This window comes from Oryctolagus cuniculus, chromosome 13 (assembly GCF_051225735.1).
Source record: "Oryctolagus cuniculus isolate XC-2025 breed Fujian yellow rabbit chromosome 13, ASM5122573v1, whole genome shotgun sequence".
Lineage (NCBI taxonomy): Eukaryota > Metazoa > Chordata > Mammalia > Lagomorpha > Leporidae > Oryctolagus > Oryctolagus cuniculus.
This window is the reverse complement of record NC_142879.1, coordinates 9,745,413-9,771,317: the sequence shown is the minus strand read 5'-3', so window position 1 is coordinate 9,771,317 and position 25,905 is coordinate 9,745,413. Positions and strand designations below refer to the sequence as shown.

Below are 25,905 nucleotides of genomic sequence, written 5' to 3'. Positions count from 1 at the left end.
GTGGAGCCTTTACCTGCTAAGCCACGATGCCAGACCCAAAATCCACATTTCTTGAAAGAAATGAGACAGTTGTTCGATGTGCATAGAGTTTATTTGGTACACCTATTAAACTCTACAATAATGAACCAACCAGAAACAGTTCATGTAGTGTCCACCTGTGTTCCAGGTCAAAAATGATGTACAAGTTGAGTGTCCCTAATCCAAAAATCTGATATGCTCCAAAGTCCAAAACTTTTTAGGTTCTGATGTGATGCCACAAGTGGAAAATTCAACTCCTATGACAGGTTACAGCGAAAACACAGCACAGTAAAAATACTGTACAAGATCACCTTTAGGCTGTGTGTATAAGGAACATGGGAAATATCCTCAAGGTACTTCACTGTGTGTACGCATTCTGAAATCTGAAACACTTTTGGTTCCAAGATTTGTTCGGATGAGGGACAGTAGCATATTGTGCAAAGCTGGGAAGGAGACAAAGTGAAGATTTCACAGTATCGGTGAAAACTTTTACCATGAAATAAACCTAACATGTTAGTATATTCATCCATTTCCCATCAGAGAACAGCCAGTTGCATTGCTAGGTGTACTATTTACAGTGAAACCTTGGAAGACTGGACAAAGCATCAATTACTAACAGACCTAGGAAACCCACATCCCATCCCACCTTGCCCTTTCAAGGTCTTTCTTGGAAATAACTTGTTGTAAATCAAGCTTACTATGTACCTTTAAGCACCAGCTTAACAATTCTTTCAGTTTTATAAAATATTTCTGCTTTGAAAGGCAAAGTGAATGTAAAAATGTCAATGTAAATAAACCACTGGCCTGGATACTTTTTATTGCAGAAGTCTCAATGTTTTACTACTATATCCACTTCCGTGAATGAATTTGCTTTTAGGCTCAGAACAAAGTATTTGCTGTCTTAAAAAAATTACCTTAAAAAATTAGTCTTTGGAATTGTACAATTCTATATTTCATTCAGTGTTAAATATGCAACTTGGTCCTTGGAGGCCATATTATATTCAAAGTCCAGCTTTTCGGTAATTGGTTATACAAAACAATACAAAACCTTGAATGACCACAAAATATTACTGATGTTAACAGTCATGGATGTGTAAAACATCAGTGTATCCAGGGTACCCTGTGTTGGGTAAGTTTAGATTACTAATGTACAATCACTTTTTGAAACTTAAATTTTAACTCACTACATAGATGAAGAGTCTAAAAGACCCTTTGCGTTCCCTACTTCACTATTAAGGCATTACTGTATTAACAGAATCCAAGCAAGGTCACTGGTATGCCTCTGTGGCAGAGCTGGTCGTACTTTAAGGCAGTCAAAAAGTTCATTTATCCCCCCACTTAAGGCTCCTGCACACTTAAATTTATTCCATGCAGACATCATTTTATATAATTTATACATTCACCAAATAGTCAATTATGGAAATCAAAGCTTTTATATAGTTTAGAACTAACAATGCTATCCCTATTTTTTTTTTAAAGATGACTTCACATATCTTTTTGGGGGAATTTCTTCATTATCAGAAGCTGCCAATAAAATACAACTCAGAAATCTTATAAAAGTTCTGTCTTGACACATGATATCAAATACATAGTCTATATTTAGCATTGTAAACATTTTATCACTATCCATTAAGTGTATTAATATTTCTAATTTAGCTGTGTATGAATTCTAAACAGTTTACATTGCAAATAAAGCCTAAAATTTTGTACTGATACAGTATTCTATAAATTGTGTATGCTTTTAATCTCATTCACTACCCTTAATCCAAGTGTTCATTAAGAGAAACCAGCAGAAATGTATGTCATTACTATCTCCTTAGTTCATACAAATTCTAACAATTTCTAGAAGTACAGAAACAAACATTTTAAAACTAAAAATCACTGTTCATAAAATTTGATACTTTGCAGGGATAAGTAAAATAGAAGCAAAGGGAAATCTCTAAGATCAAACTACCATTTTTATTTTTCTTATATTTACAAATCCATTCTCATTGAAATTAACCACCTTAATTTCAGTAATAGCATTTCCCAATACATTATCTCTAGCTTATGTTCTTAATCTTGGCATTTTCAGGGTTTAGGAATATGTGCCATTTATTATAATTTTATTCAAACAGTATGCTTTAACTATATTAGTTTTCTACATGAAAAATATTACCTTAGAATTCCCTTTTAAATTTCACAATTATTTTTCAAAAACAAATTTAGCAAATAAAAATATGGAATGTGAATACAAATTAATTATGCTATAAGCTGTGTGTGTATATATATGCTCAGTGAAATACTAAATCAAATTTTGTGTGGCTTAAATTATCAAAATATGAACACTATAAGTTACTTTCTGAAAAAGTTATCAATTTTCTCTTCAATGAGACTAGGTACATTTAAAAGCTGAACAACTGATCTTATTGTAAGGCCTCAAAATTTCTGCAAACATCTCATATAAAAAGGATGAAATGTAATGTATTCTTCAGGGAGAATTCATCCATCCCTTTATTGCTGTAAGATGCCAGCCTATCACTAATTTGAAAAATGACCTTAAATCTGTGTCAAACAAAAACTAGGAAAGTTTCATTCCAAACCTAAGTGTGGGTGACTTTGTCATTCATTTTATTATGCAGATAGATCAAGACTAGAAAAAGGACAAAAATGTCAGAAGGAATCTTAGGAGAACAAGAGGTATGATTCTTTCACAAAAGAAGAGATCAAGGAACAGATACCAGGGGACTACTAGAATCTGTACAGAGAATACTAATTTCCTAGCTTCACTTTTCATTTGCCCTAATTCTTCCTTGTACATGTTTAGGCACATGACAGTTTTTCAGAGGGTATATTAACAAGATATCTACAATCTGGAGTATAAAAGACTAAAAAATTTTTCATTTTTAACCACTTACTTACAAGGGCATCACTTATGAAGAAATGGTAACTTTACATTAAGTCCAACAAGAGATTACAATGATACAGCCTTTAATTACTGCTTAGATGTAGTTTTACTGTATTTCTAAAGTTGCTTCTCACTTATCTGTCAGACTTTTGGATTTATTCAGGAATTCTGTCTTTCCAAATTATGTTTTTGCAAAACCTTGGAAATGAGAAAAAAACCTGAGAAATGGTTTAAGATTTACTTTGTAATGAGATTTTCTAGGTCTGTCCAAGAAGTTAGACCTAGGATATATTTCTTCTCTTTATTGGAGAATAGTCACTTTTCATTCAGTACCTTAACTCTGAAAATTTTTCTCTTCTACATTCTTCCGTTCTGAACAGAAATGTCTGAAAGAATTATTAGGCCTATTAAACTATTTTTCTATTATATTTGATCTTTCAAAACATAGCCTTTAAGAATGCTTTTAATTTAAAAAGTTCTAACTTGTAAGCCTTCTTAATTTTAGTTTTTATACAAATATTAAATCGCTACTTCTATGATCCAAATGTCAGGTATGTTAGTTTTTGAAGATAGTAAACAGTCACGTAGGTTAAACTGGTCATCCACAACCACACAGTAAGAGAAAGCAAAAGCAGTTCCAAAGGAGTAATACTAAATTTCATCCACTAGCATACTGCCTCAGTAACATTCTCGTGAAACCGTTCCTGAACTAAATAATCTAACAGTCCTAGTAAATGGAATTTACAACAAATTTCAACTATTAAGAAAGGGTGGGATTACAACTATATGGTGGGCATATTTACATACTACCTAGGAAATAAAGTTTTTCTTGGGATTGTTTTTAAAAGCAATATTTCTCCAAGTATCAATTTACCAGTAATTATAAAAGTAATTTAGAAAGTAAGACATTTATCACTCAAGTACAGTCTATTCATAATGAGGTAATGTTTTTGTTTTTTTCTTCTATAAAGACTATGTTATATAGCAACACAGGTTATATTAAAACAATACTAATTGTACTTGAGGATTATAATGGATTACAAAATTATATATGTTCACAATCTGTTTTTCTATTCCCAAAGCAATTCCTAATGTCTAAATAAGATAAAAGCCTCGAATAATTCCTGTGCTTCTAAGTCAGTGTGTTCTCATTTTGTTGGAATGAATACTGGAATGGGAATGAAAAGACCAAGATTTCTGAGTCACAGGGCTCCAAAATCATACCGCTTTGGACCTCAGACCTGTAACTAAAATCAGAAAGTTAGCTTTCAAAGATTTCTTTCAACTCTAGTTCCATGATTTGTACATAAAGTTACTTTCTATGATAGTCTCTTGTAATTTTCCTTTTGTTCTTCAATCTTATCCTAATTTATTTAATCAGACCTACGTAAATACTTCTAAAAGGTAATAGCTAATCCCTGATGGATTTAATATTAGTGCCTAGATACACTGTATTTGTCTACAAGCACTATGAAAATAGTCTATAACTGAAGCAAACAGACTTATAAATTTTCTCTTCAATATTTCTATTAGTAATAAAAAGTTAGGACAAAATTTTTTAATTCAGAAAAATCTTGGTTTTCAAGAATTTGAGAGCTATTAGATAATTCTATTGGGTTTTTCATATTTAGTCTGAACACAATATTTTCACTTAGCAAAAGTAGCTAACATGAAACTCCATGACTGACACAAGGTTACAACCAGAAGAAAACCAAAAGCAATGCATGTTTGTGTGTGAGTGTCTGTGTCACTGGCTCTGCTGACCAAAAATACCTCGAGGTTACTCACAAACTCAAACTGTTGCCAGCAGTTGCCTTAAAGGAATGGCTACATATCAAGGCCATCATTAATGTGTCAAACACATTGAAAGGACAATTTTCTTTTTTCCTGAGCCCAAATTACCCATGAAACAGAAGAAAATATGTACATAAATTCTCACTCTTGTGTCCCTTTCCCAAAACATAAAACCTTAACCCTCAAGCACATAAAAGGCTGTCATTTACCAGAGTTTGACTTAAATCTTAATATTTATGTTATGAACTATTTCATATACATGATAAAATTATGAGGAAAGATATTAACATTTCAACAGACAGCTTTAATGTTGTCTCTCCCAGTGAAAGGATACTTATTCAGGAAAATAATGCATTTAGTGTAAAGAAATGCATGTTTCACACACACACACACACACAAATCCTAAAGACTAGTTGGTAATAGGCCACTCAAAAATGGCCTTTCAAACATCAAAAAAAGAATGTTTTTCCACAAAATGAATAATGGACAAAGACACAGGCAGCTGTTGACATGTTTACAATTAGAAACTATCACAACCAGGGTCGGCACTGTGGTAATAACAAGTTAAGTCGCTGCCTGCGATGTAGGCATCCCATATGGGCACAGTTTGGGCCCTGGCTGCTCTGCTTCTGATCCAGCTCCCTGCTAATGCGCCTGGGAAAGCAGCAGCAGGTGGCCCAAGGACCCCTGCACCCATGTGCAAGATCTGGATGAAGCTTCTGGCTCCCGACTTTGGCCTGACCCAGGCCTGGCTGTTGCAGACATCTGGGGAGTGATGTAGTGGAGGGAAGAGCTCTGTCTCTGACTTTCAAATAAATAAATCTTTTTTAAAAAAAATCAAAACCCATTTTCAATTGAATAAAAATATAGTTAACAGTAAAACAATTATTATTTTAAGAGGAAGGAAAAAACTAATCTGGTTTAAGATTTGAACTTATACTTTCAAGATTAATAGAGAAACTTAAAAAATGTTATTTTCATTCATATACAAAAGTTACATGTTATTATGTTGCTATAAATCAGGAAATCACTCTGAAGTCAAAATCCTCACAGAAAATAAAATACAGCAAAACAAAACAACAAACAAGCCAAATAGAATTCCTCAGCCAATACAAACTTCTAAGGGGTTTCCGTATGTTTCTGGTTAATGGTAACAGACTCTCAAGTACAAACAGAATATCAGAAATAAAATATCTTGTAAATTGAATAAGAAAGCTGATACTTGTTGTGATCTTAGAAAACGGAAAGGAATTTGCAAAACTCATTTATAATCGAATCAAATACATCCCCCCCCCCCAGTATAAAAGTTTACAGAAGAATCTCATATTCCATCACAGTTACGTGGTCTAGTGCATTTCAGAGTATCTGGACATTATCAAAGCTATCCTTTCCCAAGGGAAATATTTTAGAAAACGTTAAGTACTTCTCAAACGAGTGACATGATGTAGAACTACTTAAACTTCTGCACATATTATTCATGGAAGCAGAACTGACGGACTGTTTCACATGGCCTATTAACAAGAAGTTCTCTGTTAGAGGAAGCTACAGTATCCTGAAGCTGCTTCCCAAGAGCTAGGCTAGTGATGAACATGGGGCTCATCTCTCATTTCCTTCTTCTGGGTAAGGTATGTTTCCATTGTGCACATACTGCAGCATCATCCTTCACTGCATTGACATCAGGTGGGAAGTCACTGTGTCTGTAGTGAGATCACGGATGCCAGTGGACCTCTCAGATCATGCTGCTACTTGTGATTAAATCACATCTAACGTGAAATTTCGGATTACATCCAGAGCACCAGTATCAAAGCCACACATGTCCAACATGCCTCTGTCATCTGGGTCTGCAACGGTAAAGCCATTTGATGTCATTCCACAAACTATCAGTTTAGCTGGAATATCCATTTTCTGGAGGAAAAGGTCAAAATGCATAATTAAGAGATTATAAGGAAAAGCGAAAACCACAACAAAAACATTTTAAAATCTCTTCACTACACCCTGTTATTATGAAGTCAGTTTCTTTTTTAATCTATATTTTAGGGTCAGACTGTGAACTTCAGAAGAGTAGAAAATAAGATTATGCAAAGAACCTGCCTGAAATTGCTACTTGTTCTTTATTTTAACTTGTATGGGCTTCAGAGTAGATTTCTGAGCAGTCTAGGGACTTTGTAATTATGAAGCATGTCAGGACATTCAAGAGTGCCAGACATCTTTTAATCAGCTTATCAATTGCTGGGGAAATGTTTGAGTACAAATACATGTAAGGAAGCATTTCTGAGATTATCAATGTTTGGTTTACAACTTTGGTGTGTACCATCAACTTGTTCTCTACAGCTAAGATTCAAGTAACTGAATCTTTGAGACAAAACCACCACTGAATGTACACACTTAGTGAACTCTTTAAATAATTGGTGTTAATTGTTTTAACAACCCCAAAACTAAGTGCTGCTACCTACTGTGACTTCTATCTAAGGATCCTCTGTCACCTGAGGTTCTGAGAATTACACATGCATCACAGTCAGCAGGAGGAGCTTGTGAGGACTGGTGCCGGCCAGCATTCGGTTCAGCAGGTGTCTAACAGGGCTCAGTAAGTTACAATTCGAATAGGTCCATGTGATGCTAAGGCTGCTAGCAGGGAAACCAAACTCTGAAGACCACTGTTCTTCATTGACAAATTCTATTTCTACTTCTAGTCACTTCAGCCACATTTTGAGTGCTCAATAGCCCCATGTTACTAGTGGCTAACATAGGGGAGCGAAAAGTTACAGAACATTATGTCATTTATAAAGAGCAATTGGAAGGCCCTGACTCCAACACAGATACGTGCAGAAAACTTAAGACATACTTTTGCTTTAAATTTATGTAATCCTTTAGCAAAATTCACAAATGCTACTTAATTTTTCTGGGAGCACAATGATTTATTTTTAAAAATTTTATAGCTAAGGTAAAGTATTTTAGTTATCCCAAAAATATTGTTTGCAAAAAATGTTCTCGGTAATGTTTAATATTGGAACTTATTAAAATTAAAATATGTGTAGTCCATTTTTTTCTTATTTCAAGTACTGCTGAATCCATATCTGACATCGGATTCCTATCATCGAGGTGCTGGATGACCTTTAGTAACATATTTTGAAAAACATAGTGAAAGGAAATGGGGTATCATTTAGGGAGAAACAGTAATAGAATTTGTTCTACCTTTCGATATTCCCTCAGAGCAACAGCAGGACGGACACCCCCAGCATAGGTCTCATTCCCAGTGAGCACCAGGAAGACATCTGCAGCCGTGTTTGTCCTCTGAGCCCAGATCATTGGAGAGGAGCAGTTAGTCCCACCTGCTGGGATCTAATTCAGAACACTGATAAGAATAAAGCTGCTCTAGTGCCCACAATGACATGTCTGCACTAACTAAATATTTTAAACACTAGTTTAGAATCACTATATGGCCTTCCCAAAGCCTGTATATATTTTTGATTTTGTCTTTCTCATGGGAAAAATCCAGATACAATCTGTTCTTATAAATTATCACACATGACATCAATATAAAGCTATTACACAATGCATGCTAAGTAAACTTAACAAAAGTTTCTTACCTGATTCATAGACATTAAAACCTGTTGTAAAGTCATATCTGTAGTCAACGGACATGGTACCATTTCATCTGAAAAAGCAACTACATAGGAATCTTTTTCTGTGTGTGTGACAACCTGAAAAATTCAATGGTAGTAATGATTAGCAAATTTTGGAGAAAATATATACCTTGAAGTTTATACAACTTCATCTTTAAAAGACAAACTCTGATGCTTACTTTACTTCCAAACTTTTATTACTGTTGTAGAACTATACCATAATAGTAACATAGTTTTCAAAGTACTTTCCACTAATTATTAAAAGAAACTGGCTTTACAATAATCCTCTGAAGCGAATTATACAAGGGTTTTCAAAGTTCATAGAAAAATGCCTATCATGAAAAAGTAAATGGACTTCAAAATTTTTTGCACCAAAATAAACTCATCTTTTCCACAAAGTTTTTACAGTACCTTTGCTTATTCTTTTGTTACGTTAGACAAACTACAGGAAAGGTGCGCTCGTCTATGGTTCATGTGATCACTATTCAGTGACAGGCTAGAACTGAAGTTTTAAGACTCTTAGTATTTCCCTGATCTTTTAACATTATTTTAAAATATTCTAAACATTATCAATTTACTGAAAAAAGGATTAATCTTTTAAAAATATATATATATATATATAGACAGGCAGAGTGGACAGTGAGAGAGAGAGACAGAGAGAAAAGTCTTCCTTTTGCCTTTGGTTCACCCTCCAATGGCCGCCGTGGCCGGCGCACCGCGCCGATCCGAAGGCAGGAGCCAGGTGCTTATCCTGGTCTCCCATGGGATGCAGGGCCCAAGGACCTGGGCCATCCTCCACTGCACTCCCTGGCCACAGCAGAGAGCTGGCCTGGAAGAGGTTAAAATTTTCTCTTTATGTTGACTTGAAAGAAGCAGAGATCTTCCATCCACTGATTTTCTTCCCAAAAGCCTGAACAGATGGGGCTGGCTGGGCCAGGAAAAAGCTAGGAGCCCAGAACTCAACCTGGGTTTCCCATGTGGGTGGCAGAGACCAGAGTACTGGGCCATCACCTGCTGCCTCCCAGGGTGCACATCAGCAGGAAATTGGAATTTGGAATCCAGAGTCAAGTTGGGACTGGAATCCAGCACGCTGATGTGGGATGTAGGTATCTCAAGTGGTTCTTAACCACTGCATGCACCAAATGCCTGCCTCTTAATATTTAATCTTATCTTATAAACATTAACATTTCTATTGTGACTGTTCCTTAAGTATGCAATTGCAATATACTTAAGTTTGGTTTACAAAAATTATCTTTAGATATAAAATAAAGCGACAAATAATTTGAAAAGACAAACAAATAAAAGCATAATTCTTGATCATATCTAACTTTATAGTTTCACTCCGAAGTAAAGGTATTTCAGAAGGGCAAAATGCCAGATTGTCTTAGGTGTTCTCACCATGCACATTGCCGCAGCAACTGTACTTGCATTGAGTATACCACCCAATACTCTTTGGTTCATAGACGCACTAACATCAACAGCCAGCAAGAAACGCTTTCCAGTTGGCTCAACTGTCTAAGGAAAGAAAAATCATCAAAAGCAATCAGAAATTATAAGTAAATTTCTTACAAATAAATAATTATTTATCTCAAATATACACAAACATTGCCTAAACACTAGCAACAGCCAGGCCTGGGCAAAACCAAAGCCAGGAGCGAGGAATTACATCAGGGTATCCTCTGTGGATGGCAGGGGCCCAAGAACTTGAGCCATCCTCTGCTGCTTTCTCAGGCACACCAGCAGGGAGCTGCGTCAGAAGCTGAGCAGCCAGGACTCAAACCCATATCCCAATGTGGATAACATCATTGCAAGAGGTAGTTTAATTGTCTATGCCATAAAGCCAGCCCCTAAATGGGAATTTCTATCCCAAACATTTTGAGCTAAAATGTAACTTCTGATTTCCACTTTCCCCTAGCTTCTGGCACCTTCTAGTCTACTTCTGTCTTCATTTATTTGCTTATCCTGGATATTTCGTCTATGGATTCAGAAAATTCTTGTCCTTTTCTGTACATTTCGTTTAGTGTTTTCAAGGTTTATCACACTCCGTTCATTTGTAAGGCTGAATAATGATTCCACTATATGTGTGTGTATATATCATGTAGTTTATTCATCTGTTGATGGATAATTGGTTGCTTGTACCTGTGGATTATTGTGACTGATGCTATAAACATTGGTGTACAAGTATCCGAGTACTGATTTTCAATTCCTTTGGGTATATTCACAGAACTGCTACACTGTACTTTCTGAGCACAATTTTACATTCCTTCTAGCAACTAGGTCCTAATTTTTCCACCTTCTTCCCAACATTTGCTATTTTCTTTTCTTTTTGGTAGTAGGCATCCAGTTAGTTGTAAAGTGGTATCTCCCTGTGGTTTTGATTTGCATTTCCCTGATAAGTAATACTGCTGAACATCTTTTCATGTGCTTATTGGTCATTTGTCATTGGAAAAATTTCTGTCAAAGTACTTGGCTCATTTTTAAACTGCACTGATCATATTTTTGCTACTGAATTCTAACAGCTGTTTGTATATCTTCTGGATGCTAAATGTTTATCAGACATAATCTGCAAATGTTTTCTTCCATCTTGGTTATGTTTTCACTCTTGATAGTATCCTTTGGTGTACAAGTTTTTAATTTTGATGTTCAACTTCTCTATTTTTGTTGTTACTACATGTGCTTTTGGGATTCACAGTTTTAGCTTTTAAATTTAAGTCACTGACCCATTATGAACTAGTTTTTGTATAAAGCAAAATGTAATGGTCTAACTTCGATTTTCTATGAGTGGATATGCAGTTTTCCCAGCACTACTTGTTGAAGACTATCTACTTTGTCCATTTAATTGTCTTGGTACTCCTGTTAAAATCAACGGCCCATACATTAAGAGTTTATTTTTGGATGCTTTTGTTTTATTTTATTTGTCTGTATGTCTACCCCTGAGTCAGTACCACACAGTTTTCATTAATACAGCACTGTAATAAGTTTTGAAATCCAAAAGCATTGAGTTCTCCAACTTTTTCTCCAAGATTTTGGCCATTCGAGGTCACCAGAGAAATTTCTTGTGAATTGTAGAATGGGTTTTCCTATTTCTTCTAAAATATGCCATTGAGACTTTAAAAAGCGATTATGTTGAATCTGTGTACACTGAATGAAGTGTTGTAATTTTAACATCGTTAAGTCTTCCAAACAAGGAACATGGATGTCTTTCTACTTACTTGTCTTCTTTACTATTTAATATATAATCCTTGCATCTCCTTACGACTATTTGTTATTGTTTTTGATGCTACTATAAGTTGAAGTTTTCTTAATTTCTTTCTTGGGATCTTCATTGCTGGTACACAGAAATACAACTGGTTTTCATGTGTTGATCTGATACCCTTCAACTTTGTTGAATTTGTTAACTCTAATAGTTTTCATAGTGGATTCTTTGGGGTTTTCTCCAAATAAAATCATGCTATCAGTGGATGGCAGTAAATTTGTCTTCCTTTCCAACCGGGATGTCTTTTATTCATTCTTTTTCTTGTCTAATTACTAGAACTTCCATTTCCACATGGAATCGAGTGGCAAGAATGGACAACTGGTCCCGATCCTGATGTTAGGGGAAAAGCTTTCAATTTTCCATCATTGTGGAATATGATACTGGTGACAGATCTGTTTTTAACTTTATGGCCTTTATCATATAGAGAACGTCACTTTTACTCCTAGTTTACCAAGTGCTTTTATTTAAACCAGAAGAGTCTTGACATTTTCTTATATTGGACCAACCTTGTAGGCTAGAGGTAAGTATTATTTGGTCTTGCTGTATAATCTTTTTAATTTGCTGCTGAATTTGGTTGTTAATATTTTGTTATATTTCAAAAAATTTTTAAACTAATAATTTTAACTTATAGCTCTGACTTTGAATTTTCATTTTTAAAAAAATTACTTCCTATTAGGACTTTGAGATACATTTATCAATTAAGGAGGAAATAAAAAAAAGAGGACAAAGGACCAATATCAAATACCCCATAGGAACACAAATTTTCAAACTTAAATTTTTAAAAATGACTGATCAAAATAATCTTAGGAAAACCTGTTATTATTACTCATAAACTTTCAGTGTGAATTATACAACTACCCTCACACGAACTAAGGAAAAAGAAATGACTATCTAATAAAAATAAGTTAAGCTATTAAAACTACCTTTTAGGTATGTTTTCACAAAAGATGCTAAGCCCCAAGTCATTTGGTTTAAAGCAAAAATCATACCATTACCTTAAATGTTTTATAAAAAGCAGCATCCAATGCTTTCAAAATTTCTTCATCAGGTTGCCACTTCAGTTTTCCTCTGAGGCCATGACCTGTTTTGTAAGTTTCTAAAGCAATTAAAATATGAAGTGGATGTATACGAGCCTAGAAACAAGACACAGACAGAAAGTATGTGCCAATTTCAAGAAAAAAATAGTAATTATGTGTCTTAGATTTTTATGCTACTGCAGCTAATACATTTCATAAAGAAAAGAAAAAGGAGGATATATCCTTAGATTTAAGTCAAATGCTGTGTGGTATGACAAATCTCAGGACATATTAAAACATACATTGACCGCATTTCTAAAATTTAGGAGCCACCTGTTTTAGTGAGTAGTAGCTAAAAAAGGCCAGTGACAATGCTTACCTTTTTTAAAAGTTTTTCATTACACAGTTTTTCACAAACTAAAGATACTTCTGAATTTCCTGGCTCAAGCACTGAGTTAGCAGTCATCTTTCCTAGATTTCTTAGTAATGCAGTAAGAGGCATTTCTTGTAACAAAGCCTTCCATACCTTTTATAACAGACAGAAATGACAAATTAGGGGGAGATGAATCAGTGTTTTTAACACAGCTACATCAATAATATTCAGAATATTTTGCTGAAGTCTTTCATTTGGGATTCACAGTATTTTCAAAATGAAAGTTTTTCTTAATTGAAAAAAGTTTATCAAATAAGCTAATTTACTGTCTACTAGAATAAGGAGGTGAAGTACATTTTATAATAGAACTGCATGGATTTTTTTTTAAATCAGCAAGGCAATACATTTTCTGGAGTCGACCTAATACTTATCAAATGCCAACTAAATTTCGGTGTCATGTTAGGTGTTCAAAATAAACATGAATTTTAGGGTCTATTCTAATTTCTTTTTTTCAGGAATAGTTATCCAAAGTTCGTCCTTTTAACATGTACCATAGCAGACTGTAATTTACTCACCTCTTTAGACTTCAAGTGATTGGTCAGAAGATGCTCCCTAACTAACCTGTGTTCTTCTATCAGATGAATGACTTCCAGTTCATCTTTTGTGCGCTTCACTTTCTCTACAGCCTCCAGATACTTTAATAATTTTTCAGACTCCACAGAAAGTGCTTTTTCTTTGTATAATTCATGGACCTCTTTCCAGCCTTTTGTAATGTATTTGGTCACAATGGCAAGTCCTTTAACAAGATAAAGAATTGAAAAGGCAAGTAGGATTACCAAGTAAAAAAATAGAATGTATTTTCTGAGAATACATTATATGATAGGCTTAAGTAGACAGACAGGAGTTATATACAGGAGCTAAATCCCTTAAACTGGGATTCTGTTTTCTGTGATACAATGAACACACTTAAGCAAACAGAGTGAATTAATTTTGGTCATCTTTAGGGGAAACTAAAGCTCCTAATATTTTAAGTAATATTATTTAAAAGACTTCTTGAAATGCCAACATTAGAAACTGTGGCTGACAGTGCCTATCTCTCAGGTCCACAATCTCAGAACAACTGAAAAGCGTACAGATCTGTCTCAATAAATCTTGTATTGACTTGGCCATCTTTGCTGTTGAACAAATATGCATTTATGAATAACAGAGATAAGTGGAATTGGACAAGTTGGTAGGTCTTTTAAAATTGTTTTTTAATAGCTGAAAAAGTACTACAGGCCAATTTTTTTTTAGAGATTTATTTATTCATTTATTTTAAAACTAGAATTAGAGAGGGAGGAGGAGGAGGAGGGAGGGAGAAGAGAGAATTAAAGAAATTGATCTTCCATCTGCAGATTCCCTCCTCAGGTGGCCACTCCCCAAGGGGCTGAAGCCATGAGCTCCATCTGTATCTTCCACATGAATGGCAGAGGCCACCTTTTGATGCTTTTCCCAGGCCATTTAGCAGGGAGCTGAGCAGCTGGGGCAGGAATCAGTACCCATATGGGATGCCAGCGCTCAGAGCTACAGCTTTACCCACTATGCCACAAAGCTGGTCACATGGGCAAGTGTTTTTAAAAAGGGAAAATAATTTGTTCATTCACTCTATTATTTCTTTTAACAGAACAGCTCTGGGTTGGGGATAGGAATATTTGGGTTCTACTCTAACTCTGCCAATAAATGGCAGTTTTTCCATGTCTTAGTTTTCACTTTTGAAAAAGAGAGGAATTACATTATCAAGTCCAAACATGCATCACGGCAGAGCAAGTAAAATAAAGAAATCAAACGGCCTGTGATGTCACAGCCTGAGGTCTGTGGTAAACTAAACGCAGTATTTACTGACAAGTATTTGAGTCAAGCGAAGTGGGAACAGATATTTCTATGACATCTTCTAATTTTTAAAAATATCAAAGAATCCATCCCTTATTCCATTCCCAATATTGTGTAGGTCAAAATGAAACACATTTCTGAGCCTATCTACTAATTTTGAACACTAATAGCTTGTTCTAAAGTTAATAATAATATGGAGGAACTTCTAACATATTGTGACTTTTGTTATTTTCCAGAGTTTGGTACTAAAGGTTCAGTGTTTTATATCTACTGAAGATACAAATTCCTTAAAGCAGTCTTATGCTACCCAGCTCTACAGCTGTGCTACCACACAGTAGGTGCACAACAGATACCCGATTAATTGAATCATACTTTGATGTTATAAATACATATTTAAGTTATAGCATTAAAACACTACTTCCATAGTTTAGTTTATTTCAAAATTGTTTTCTGAGAAGCGGAGGCATCCTTCTAGGTCCAACAGGATACAATTATTAACAACATTTCAAGTAAGAGTTTTGTTCTCAATAATTCAAGAATTCAAATTGTTACGCCATTAGGTTGAAAAAGGCCCTTTCTAGGAGCCAGCGCCGTGGCTACTATGTAGGTAGCCCAGAGGAGGGCCAGTGTGTATCCTGGCTGCGCTATTTCTGATCAAGCTTCCCGCTAATGCACCTGAGAAGGCAGCAGTGATGGCTCAAGTAGTGGGCCCCTGCCACACATGTGGAAGACCTGGAGAGAGTTCCAGGCTCCTGGTTTAGGCCTGGCCCAGCCCTGGCTATGGTGGCCACTGGGGGAGTGAATCGGGGGATTTAAGATCTCTCTCTCTGTCTCTTTCTCTCTCTCTGCCTTTCCAATAAATAAAATAAAATAAAAAAAGAGAAAAAGGCCATTAAATCTAACATAAAACTAAGAAGTTTATGAAGACACAGGTGAGCTCAATCACATTAAAGTCCCAAACGTTGGGGCAACCAGAGTGGTGCAGTCAGTTACAGCCTCCTGTAACAGCAGCATCTCGTGAGTGCTGCTTCAATCCTGAATGCTCCACTCTGACAGCTCCCTGCGAATGGCCCAGGAAAGCAGCTGGAGATGGCCTAAGTACTTGGGGCCCCTGCCACCCATGGGGGAGACCTGAATGAAGCCTGTGGCTCTTGGGTCGGGCCTGGCCCAGCTCTAGCCATTGTGGTCATATGGGAGTGAACTAGTCGATGGAATATCTCTGTTTCTCCCCCTCTCTCTGTTAACTCTGCCTTTCAAATAAATAAATAAATCTTAAAAAAAAAATTCTCAACTTCAACCTACTGTAAACACCTCCAGGCATTCGAAAAAAAGTACATGACCAAAAAGTGGGGGGAAATGCACATCATGTACATAAAAAATGATTAAGCTCTATATTTAATAAATGTATAAAGTATTTAATAGATGGTTACTATTATCAGTATTAAAAATAGTAACTAAACACACAAAAGGACCATGATAGAATAACATAATCCATACACACAAAAATATAAAATACTCTTAGTAAGCACATAAGGAGATGTGCTGTGGCCCAAAAATGTAAATTCAAAGAACAAGACAGGGTTTTTCATCTAGCCTACTGGCAAATATTAAAAAAACAAACAAACAGAAAGTTTAAATGTGGACAAACTGGCCACTCTGACCTTACTTTAAAAAAAAAAAAAAAGATTTATTCTTGGGGCTAGCACTGTGGCTTAGCGGGCTAAGTCTCTGCCTGTGGTGCTGCCATCCCATTTGGGCACGGTTCATGTCCCAGCTGCTCCTCTTCTAATCCAGCTCTCTGCTTATGGCCTGGGAAAGCAGTGAAAGATGGCTGAAGTCCCTGGACCCCTGCACCCTCGTCGGAGAACTGGAGGAAGCGCCTGGCTCCAGATTGCCTCAGCTCTGGTCACTGCAGCCATTTGGGGAGTCAATCAGTAGATGAACACCTTTTCTTTTGTCTCCTGTTCTCTATAACTCGATTTCTCAAATAAGTAAATAAAATCTTTAAAAGATTTATTTTTATTATTTGAAAAGCAGAGTTACAGAGAAAGGAGGAAAGACAGAGAGACCGTCCATCCTCTGGTTCACTCCCCATATGGCCACTTTGGCAGGGGCTGGGCCAGGCCAAAGCCAGCATCCTAGAGCCTCCTCGGGGTCTTCCCTGTCAGTGCAAAGGCCCAAGTCTGCTGCTTTCCCGGGCACCTTAGAAGAGAGCTGGATAGGAAGCAGGGCAGCCAGGACTCAAACCGGCACCTGTGCGGGAAGCCGGTGTTGCAGCCAGAGGGCTAACCTGCTACACCACAATGCTGGTTTAACCGGTATAAAAATACTTACCCCATGCAAGTTTGTTCACTGCAGTGTTTTTGACAGTATAAACAACTAGAAGCTTAACTCATTAATAAGAGACTAGCTAAGTAAGTTATGGTATATTCACACAATATATAACTGTTTCTACTGACCTGAAAAAATATCAGTAATACACTTAACTGAAACAAGAAGGTTTATTAAAAAAAACTTAGCAAAAAATCTGGAATAATATACGTCATACTTTCTGCACATTTTTTCTGTTATCCAACCATTTTAAAATATGTGATCTCTAACATAAAATCAAAATAAAGCTTTTGCATATATAAATATCTATAAATTTCATTTGGAAAAGGCCCAGAGTCAAAAAATAATAAATTAAGAGATTCTGTGCATAAAGATATCATGATACAATGTATGCAGAGGGAGTAAAACAAGAGTACACATCTACTGCACCCTAGGACTTGGATATGCTAAGCCAGCATTTGAATATACAATACCATATTTCAGTCACAGGAACTTTAAGGGTTTGTTCCCTTTCCCCTTTATAAAAGATGAAGGCACAATGACTCAAAAAGGTTGTTATTTGGCTTTAGGACACAAAGTAATAGTCATATCTAAAATTTGAGTGGCTGTCTTTAGTTCATTCTTCATATTATTCCAGTCCCACAGTTTTTATCTCCCTCCTAAGAAGGACCAATCAATATAGATCCAATTAAGTTCTCAAAAATAGGAATAGAAAAACTGCCCCCAGTTACCATGTCCCCTGGCTGACTGCTTGGAGACAATTAACATCCTGAATTGTTAAGTTCAGCACTATTTCAGGTAGCCTTTAGGTTCCATGGAACATATGTCCTAGGAAGACAGGGAGGGAAAAAATGGTAAGAGGATAGAGCAGTACAGCCTGGCTACCTGCCACCTTTGGGCAAAGAACTGTTCCGCTACAACTTTAATCTTGTCCATGTTGCATTCACAGCCCAGAATCACTTGAGTGAGCATTCTAGTAAGCATGGTGACATTTCCAGATTTAGAATATTAACCCACAAATCTATCATTTGATTCTTGATTATTAATGTCTAGACTGGCTGTTGTTCATGATTCAGCTTGGCTTTAATCATGTTTGAATTAATCAGTGCACAATTTAAGAATGAAAGCCATTTCTAAAACATATTACACAATTATCTGTTATTGGGTACTCGCTGCTCCCCTCTCCCCCGAACACCTTGAACTTACCTTCACTAGAAGGTTTAAGATGCGACAATCGTAAGAGATCTTTGTGAGACCAGCCATTTCTCTGTTTATATTTCGTAACTGCCAGAGCAAGGGCCATGCTGCCTTTCTCATTGTACCAGTCTGCAACTGCCTTCCGCAGAGCACGCCCCCACATGCCACACTTCATGCTTTCCTTTAGATCCTTCTTAAACTGAATAAAAGTAAAGAGATGTGTAGGAACGCGACAAACTTCGGAGACAGCTTTGAACGCCGCTTGCTTGGTGCCTATGTCGGAACACTGCGAACAGATGGCAAGTGCAAAGAGCACGGGCTCCTGCTTTGTGGTTCTGCCTTCTTGACTAAACAGCTTGATTTCCTGTATCACTTCACAGCCTCTGCCATCTTCAATCAATCTGATTAAAGCTTCGGCATTTTCAAGGCCCAACTTCTGTTCTTTGATATAGTAAGTCCCACCTTCAGAACCAAAGCAGAGGAACCGGTGTAGTCTGTTCATGTCAGTGACTTGCCATACACATCCGTCTTCAGAACTGGCTATCTGCTTCTCATTCAGAGGGTGCATTTGGTGTGCAGATGCCTCCATTTCTGCTTGTAGGAAACCTGCCCAAAAAAGCAAAATGTTATTATGACAGAATACAATTATACAAAGGAAAACAATGTTTATTAATTGTATACTTATTGAAATCTGTTATGGAATCTTTTTTTTTTTTTTTTACAGGCAGAATGGAGAGAGAGAGACAGAGAAAGGTCTTCCTTTGCTGTTGGTTCACCCTCCAATGGCCACCGCGGCCGGCGCGCTGCGGCCAGTGCACCACGCTGATCCAAAGCCAGGAACCAGGTGCTTCTCCTGGTCTCCCATGGGGTGCAGGGCCCAAGCACTTGGGCCATCTTCCACTGCACTCCCAGGCCACAACAGAGAGCTGGCCTGGAAGAGGGACAACCAGGACAGAATCCGGTGCCCCGACCGGGACTAGAACCCGGTGTGCCGGCGCCGCAAGGTGGAGGATTAGCCTAGTGAGCCGCGGCGCCGGCCTGTTATGGAATCTTAAGATTTTACTTGAAGGGCAGAGTTAAGAGAGTGAGAGCAAGAGCAGAACCAAAAGTCAGAGTTAGAGAAACAGAGAGATCTTCCGTCTCCTGGTTCACTCCCCAAATGGCCACAAGGCCAGGGACTGGGCCAGGCTAAAATCAGGAGCCCTGAACTCCATCTGGGTCTCCCACACAGGCGGCAGGATCCCAAGTATTTAGGCCATCTTCTGCTGCTTTTCCCAGGGGCATCAGAAGGAGATTCCTGGATGTCCCTATCCTAACTTAGTATTAACCATTTTTCAGTTTTGTTTTCAAACAAAAAACCTTTGAGAAGACTACCAGTTCCACAAGCGACGGCTCCTTAACTGACAATTCCAGCAAAACGCTTATCTTAGCTCAAGCTTTACACTATGTTTTAAATTTCTAGCCTCTCCCTTAGTTTCCAGAAAAACTCTCTCTGCCTATCCTTCATGAGTTTACTCCAGCGTATTGTTACGCTGTTAGAACACTGAAATCACACTTAATATTAGATTATTTGACCAGACCTGCTTACCTTGCACCAAAGCCACAGGTGGATCTCAAGGTCCCAATGCAAATCTCAAAATCCCAGTCAATTATTTCCCTTCTACTGTTTCCTGTGACCATGCTTAGTTATATCACTGCTGCCTTTGAGAGCAAGAAAACAGCTCTTACTATTAAGTAATTAGTAATATTCAAGGATAGCTAAAGAGCATTAAAGGCGATTTTCTGAACCATTTGCTTACAAATTAGGTACAACTGGTGCCCTTTCCTGAAACACATTTACTTTGCATTTAAGTCAAATTCCGTAATCAGAATAAACAAATTATATGCAAATGATGGAAACACAAGCAGGAGAAATGAAAAAGTTAGAAGAAGTAATGAGTACCATGTAAAACTGTCATGTCAAGAAACGGTATCGGTTAAGTTTAGTATTACCTATTCAGATATCTATTGAAGAGCAACTAGTTCAATCAGTTTTCTAAATCTAGGAAGGATGCTCAAGTCAGAGAACTGGTATTAGAAAAGACACCAAAGCTGCTATTGACAAATTAAAAAAATAAACTGGACTTTATCAAATTTGGGTTTCAAAGGATACCACCTAGAAAATAAAATGGTAACTCATTGACTACAGAAAATATCTGCAAATCATATACATGGTAAGAAACATATCTATGGGCCGGCGCCGTGGCTCAATAGGCTAATCCTCCACCTAGCGGCGCCGGCACACCGGGTTCTAGTCCCGGTCGGGGTGCCAGATTCTGTCCCGGTTGCTCCTCTTCCACGCCAGCTCTCTGCTGTGGCCAGGGAGTGCAGTGGAGGATGGCCCAAGTGCTTGGGCCCTGCACCCCATGGGAGACCAGGAGAAGCACCTGGTTCCTGCCTTCAGATCAGCGTGGTGCGCCGGCCGCGGAGGCCATTGGAGGGTGAACCAACGGCAAAGAAAGACCTTTCTCTCTCTCTCTCTCTCTCTCACTGTCCACTCTGCCTGTCCCCCTCCCCAAAAAATTTATGATATATGAACAACACTTATGTGTCAATAATGAAACCAAAAAATTCAATCAAGAAAATAAGCTAAAGACTGAAGCAGGCATTACTCCAAAGAAGACACTGAAACCGGCCAAGACTTTGATCAGGCACCTCTCTACAGGAGATTTCAAGTGACCAAAAATGACGTTAGAGCACTAGTCATCAGGGAAATGCAAATCAACGCCATAAACTTTACATAACTACTACACTGGCTACACTCAGAGTGCTCATGAAGATCTGGGGAAACTAACGCTCATACACCACTGGTGGAACTACAAAATGATGCAGCCACTTTGGAAAACAGTGGGGCTGCTTCCTGAAAAGGTTACAGTTACCAAAGACCCAGGAATTCCACTGCGTACCCAAGAGAAATGAAAACATGTCTGTACAAAAACTCAATGTTATTATTGATACTACTGTAAACTGTCCAAAATTGGAACCAGCCCAAATCTCCATCAACTGAAAATTGGATTTAAAAAATGTGATCTATTCATACAAGACTATTAGGAGAGATTTTCAAAAATTTTGTGGAAAAATGCTAACAAAAATTGTACACAGGATTTCAAAAATTTCTTTGCATTAAAATTGACTCATCTTTTAAACCCATTTTTCCATGAACTTTTTGACGTACCTTTGTGGGGAGCAACTCGGACTAGACTGTTACTGGAATTAAGACTTATTCTATGCATCTGCTCTCCCACAATATGGCGCTGGGAGAGGAGGAAACAGCTTCTACACAGCTGCTTCCAGTTCAACCAATAAACAGCAGGACCTGCTCCTGATTGGAGGAGAGCAGTGTACTCGGCGTGTGGGTAGCAGAGTTGGGATTGGTGGAAGAGGACTATAAAGGAGGAGAGAGACAACATGCACCAGGAACATCTATCTGAAGGAACACCTGAGCAGCCCCCGAGAGAGCCGGCCGGCGGTGTGCCGCTCCCCCGCTGAAGTGGGGAAGGTGGCAGGGGGAACCGCCCTTCCACGGAGGTGGAAGGGATGGTAGCCAACCCGGGAAGAACCAGCAGCAAACCCGGGGAGGGCCGAGCAGACAAAAGAACAGCGCAGGGTCCTGTGTCGTTCCTCCACAAAGAAGGGGAGCGACATAATGGTGCCGTGACTCGGATATGAAGCCTAGGCAGGGCTTAGTGTCGTTCCTCCACGAAGAGGGGGAGCGACATACCTTGTACTTAGCAATAGAAAGTCATGAAGTACTGAAACATGCTACGATATGAACAAATCTTTAAAATATTATGCCAAGTAAAAGAAGCCAGTCACAACAGGCCACAAATTGTATGATTCCATTTATGTGAACATTCCAGGGTAGATGGAGCTATAGAAATAAAAAAACACAGGGCCGGCGCTGTGGCTCAGTCAATGCCCTGGCCTGCAGTGCCGGCATCCCATGTGGGAGCTGAGGCCCCTCTTGCATTCCAGCTCTCTGCTGTGGCCTGGGATAGCAGAAGACGGCCCAAGTCCTTGGGCCCCTGCACCAGCGTGGGAGACCCAGAAGAAGCTCCTGGCTTAGGATCGGCGCAGCTCTGGCTGTTGTGGCCAAATGGGGAGTGAACCATTGGATGGAAGCCCTCTCTAACTCTTTCAAATAAATAAAATAAATTAAAAAAATAAAGTATATTAGTGGTTGCCTGAGGCTGGGGTTAGAAGTGAAATCTGGGACGTGACTAATGGAAGGGATTTTTGAGAGGTGATGAAAATATTCTGAAATTAGATAGTAGTGATGGTAGCACAACCTGCATTGGTTACTGTAAAACTGCAAAATTTCATATGTAAATTATATCCTAAAAATGTATTTTAAAATGGAAAAAAAGCTGGCTAGGCATTTGAAAAGTTATTTAAAATAAGCATACTTATGTAACTCTGCTATCTACACCAAGGGTATAGCAGTAATACTGATGAGGCAAACAGGATATTTACTCCTACATTTTTAATATTTGACTTCAGAGATCAATTTGAGATGCACAGACATCCATAGCATTTAATTTCTTCTATCCCCAACTGCCACGGTTTCCCTCAAAGCTTAAGGTCCACTATCTTTGGTTTAGAGGGCAATTGGGCAGGGAGTGGCTCAGAGCAATCCAAACTCATACACATACACACACAATATATATACTCCACCTCTTCGTTTTTGCCTATCCTGGCTAGTGCTCGGAAAACACATCACTCCAAAGAATTTAATATAACTGAAATTGTACCAGGTCTCTATGAATTAAAAATTTGGAGAGAAATTAAAAGATCACAGTGCCATTAAAAGCATGGTCACGGGGCTGGCACTGTAGCATAGCGGGTAAAGCAACCACTTGCAGTGCTGGCATCCCATGTGGACGCCAGTTCAAGTCGCGACTGCTCCACTTCCGATCCTGCTCTCCGCTATGTCCTAGGAAAGCAGGAGGGGATGGCCCAAGTCCTTGGGTCCCTGCACCTGTTTGGGAGACCCGGAAGAGGCTCCTGGCTTTGGATTCAGCGCAGCTCCGGCCGTGGCAGCAATTGGGGAATGAACCAGAGGATGGAAGACCTCTCTCTCTCTCTGCGTAACTCTGCCTTTCAAATAAATAAATCTTAAAGCATGGCCACATTTTAAATTAGTTGTGCATATTTTAGGTATCTCTCATTGCTTTCTTGATTGACTTCAGAAATCCAAGTCAACAAATTTGAGTAGAACACGTGAAGGCATTTCCTTCCGCTTCACGTTCATTAGAACACAGTTAGGATTTCTTACCAGTACTAACAATGTTATTCTAAAGCAGTCCTACATTTTTCTTGAAATCACACATCTGAGTATTTTTTGCATGTTTCTTCATAATCTGTTATATGAAAAATTAGCCAGGAAGTGGTGTTAACATTTTTGTTTCACATTTAATCCAGAGGGCTCGCATAAAAAGCCAGATTTATGGATCATTGAGAAAAATGAGAGGATCCAGCAGTGGTAGGTTCACTGCTGGACAACCAGTCGGCTGCTCCTCTCCGACAGCCGTGCCCATCCTGGTCAGCCAGTTCCTCACCAGGTTTTATCCTGTCATACTTCACTCACTCCACAGACTGCCATCACCAGTCTACTGGGCAGGCATTTACATTTTGGGCCCCAGTTTTTCTAAGATTGCTTTTATTTTATTATCTTGTACTCTTTCATAGATGTAAAAGAGCTTTGACTTTATTTTAAAAGGAATAATAAGCTGCAAACTGAATTGACTTTTTCCAGAGGAGCCTCCTCTGGTTCCCGGGGAGGGCGGGCGGCAGGGCCCACGCACCTGCGCCGTCTCGCACCTGGTCGTCCGGGAGGGTCCTCGGGCTCGCGGGGTGGGCAGGCAGCAGGGGCCCACGCACCTGCGCAGCCTCCCACCTGGTCGTCCGGGAGCGTCCTCCGGCTCCCCGGGGTGGGCGGGCGGCAGGGCCCACGCACCTGTGCCGTCTCGCACCTGGTCGTCCAGGGCATCCTCCGTCTCCCCGGGGTGGGTGGGCGGCAGGCCCCACACACCTGTGCCATCTTGCACCTGGTCGTCCGGGAGGGTCCTCGGGCTCGTGGGGTGGACAGGCAGCAGGGGCCCACGCACCTGTGCCGTCTCGCACCTGGTCGTCCGGGAGCGTTCTCCGGCTCCCCAGGTGGGTGGGCGGGAGGCCCCACGCACCTGTGCCATCTCCCACCTGGTTGTCCGGGAGCGTCCTCCGTCTCCCTGGGGTGGGCGGGCGGCAGGGCCCACGCACCTGCGCCGTCTCGCACCTGGTCGTCCGGGAGCGTCCTCGGGCTCCCCAGGTGGGCGGGGGCAGGCCCCACGCACCTGTGCCGTCTTGCACTGTCATCCGTCCTGCACTGCCTTCCGGGGCGCATTAGCAGGGAGCCGGATGGGGCTCCCACCGGCGCCCGGGCGGGATGCCGGGGTCCCAGGTGGCGGCCACCACGAAGGCCCCAGAGTAGAGTGAGCCGGCCCCTAACGGCTTCTGCTGCAGGTACTCTAACCCTCAGCCAGCTCACTCGCTGCCTGGCGCGTTCCTAGCTCCCAGCCTCCGGCGCAGGGCACCTGTTCGAGACGCGAACACCGGGGAGTTTACCTCCGCAGGTCTTTTATTTTTTTTTTTCCTTAAATTTTTTTATTGGTTATCACAGGTTGTGTAACATTTGGATAGACCGGGCTAAAGAGAGATTTCCCTTTTCTAATGTGGGGCATCCAGAGTGGTATGAGGGGCTTGCGCCACATTTCTCAAGACTGCTCACATGCACATCCTGAGAGCCGCGGAGAATTTTTTGCTGGAAGGGTCTTGGAGGCAGGCTTTCTGCACAGGGCCGCGCCGCCCGGGGGCCGGCCCCGCGGGGACAGCTCTGTTAGGGGCGCACTCCCTCGGAGCCGCGCGGGACGACGGCCCTTCCCCGCGGCTTCGCCTCGCCGGGCGTCGCCCCACAGACCCTGCCTCCGAATCCCGGGCAACGCCCGTGCGCGCGGCGGCCGCGGGAGGAGCAGGAGGAGGGCGAACGCGGGCCCGGGTAGCTGCGCCGAGCGACGCGGCCCTGCGGCGACGCCGGGGCCGGACCGCGCGCGGGGTCAGCGCGCGGCGGGCGGCCTCGGGACATCGCGGGACAGACCGCGCCGTGGCCTCACCTGTGACTCTCCGCAGCCGCAGCGCCGCCGGCAGAAGCCCCGCTCAGCGCCAGGAAACAAGCAGCGGCGGCGGCCGGACTGGCGGCCACTGTCCAGGCCCACGGCCGCGGCGGCGTCCAGGTTCAGGTCCCCGGAATGCGCCCCGCCCCCGCGCGGCGAGGACCCCGGATGTTACCGCCTCCTGCGCTCCGAGTCCCCGCCCTTTCTGCCGAGGCTCCGCCCCTTCCTCCGGGTCCCGCGAGGCGCGGAGTTTCGTCGTCTCCTGGGCGGCTAGAGCGTCATCCCGCGCCCCGTCGCGCTCCGGTGACGGCGCCCGGAGGCTGTCGGGAAGTAGGCGGGGTGACGTGGGTCTGA

General features: G+C 40.2%; 2 protein-coding genes across 7 annotated transcripts in view; one reads left to right on the top strand and one right to left on the bottom strand.

Annotated features, from left to right (window-relative positions):
• Nucleotides 1-72: 72 nt before the first annotated feature.
• RO60 (Ro60, Y RNA binding protein) lies at nucleotides 73-25,842 on the bottom strand. Of its 3 annotated transcripts, XM_070054910.2 has the most exons (10): nucleotides 25,552-25,693; nucleotides 18,374-18,970; nucleotides 17,899-17,995; nucleotides 13,543-13,763; nucleotides 12,974-13,120; nucleotides 12,574-12,711; nucleotides 9,721-9,837; nucleotides 8,287-8,400; nucleotides 7,892-8,038; nucleotides 73-6,604 (listed from the first exon to the last, which is right to left on the bottom strand). In XM_070054910.2, exons 3-10 carry the CDS (start codon nucleotides 17,933-17,935, stop codon nucleotides 6,452-6,454), a joined length of 1,074 nt encoding a protein of 357 aa, XP_069911011.1. In that variant the 5' UTR covers nucleotides 17,936-17,995; nucleotides 18,374-18,970; nucleotides 25,552-25,693; the 3' UTR covers nucleotides 73-6,451. The 3 variants fall into 3 exon arrangements, with proteins under 3 accessions (XP_069911011.1, XP_002717736.2, XP_089168142.1); XM_002717690.6 differs by lacking the exon at nucleotides 17,899-17,995 and having other exon boundaries at nucleotides 25,552-25,842; XM_089312016.1 differs by lacking the exons at nucleotides 17,899-17,995; nucleotides 25,552-25,693 and adding an exon at nucleotides 21,579-21,682.
• The window catches only part of UCHL5 (ubiquitin C-terminal hydrolase L5), a 39,207-nt gene continuing 38,059 nt past the window's right edge, over nucleotides 24,758-25,905 (top strand). For 2 of the 4 annotated variants that reach the window (XM_089312019.1, XM_089312017.1), the window contains exon 1: nucleotides 24,761-24,904. The gene's annotated coding sequence lies outside the window, so the exon portion shown is untranslated. Of the gene's footprint in view, nucleotides 24,905-25,905 lie in introns of all 4 variants that reach the window. The other 2 variants (XR_016219478.1, XR_016219477.1) reach the window with 2 other exon arrangements.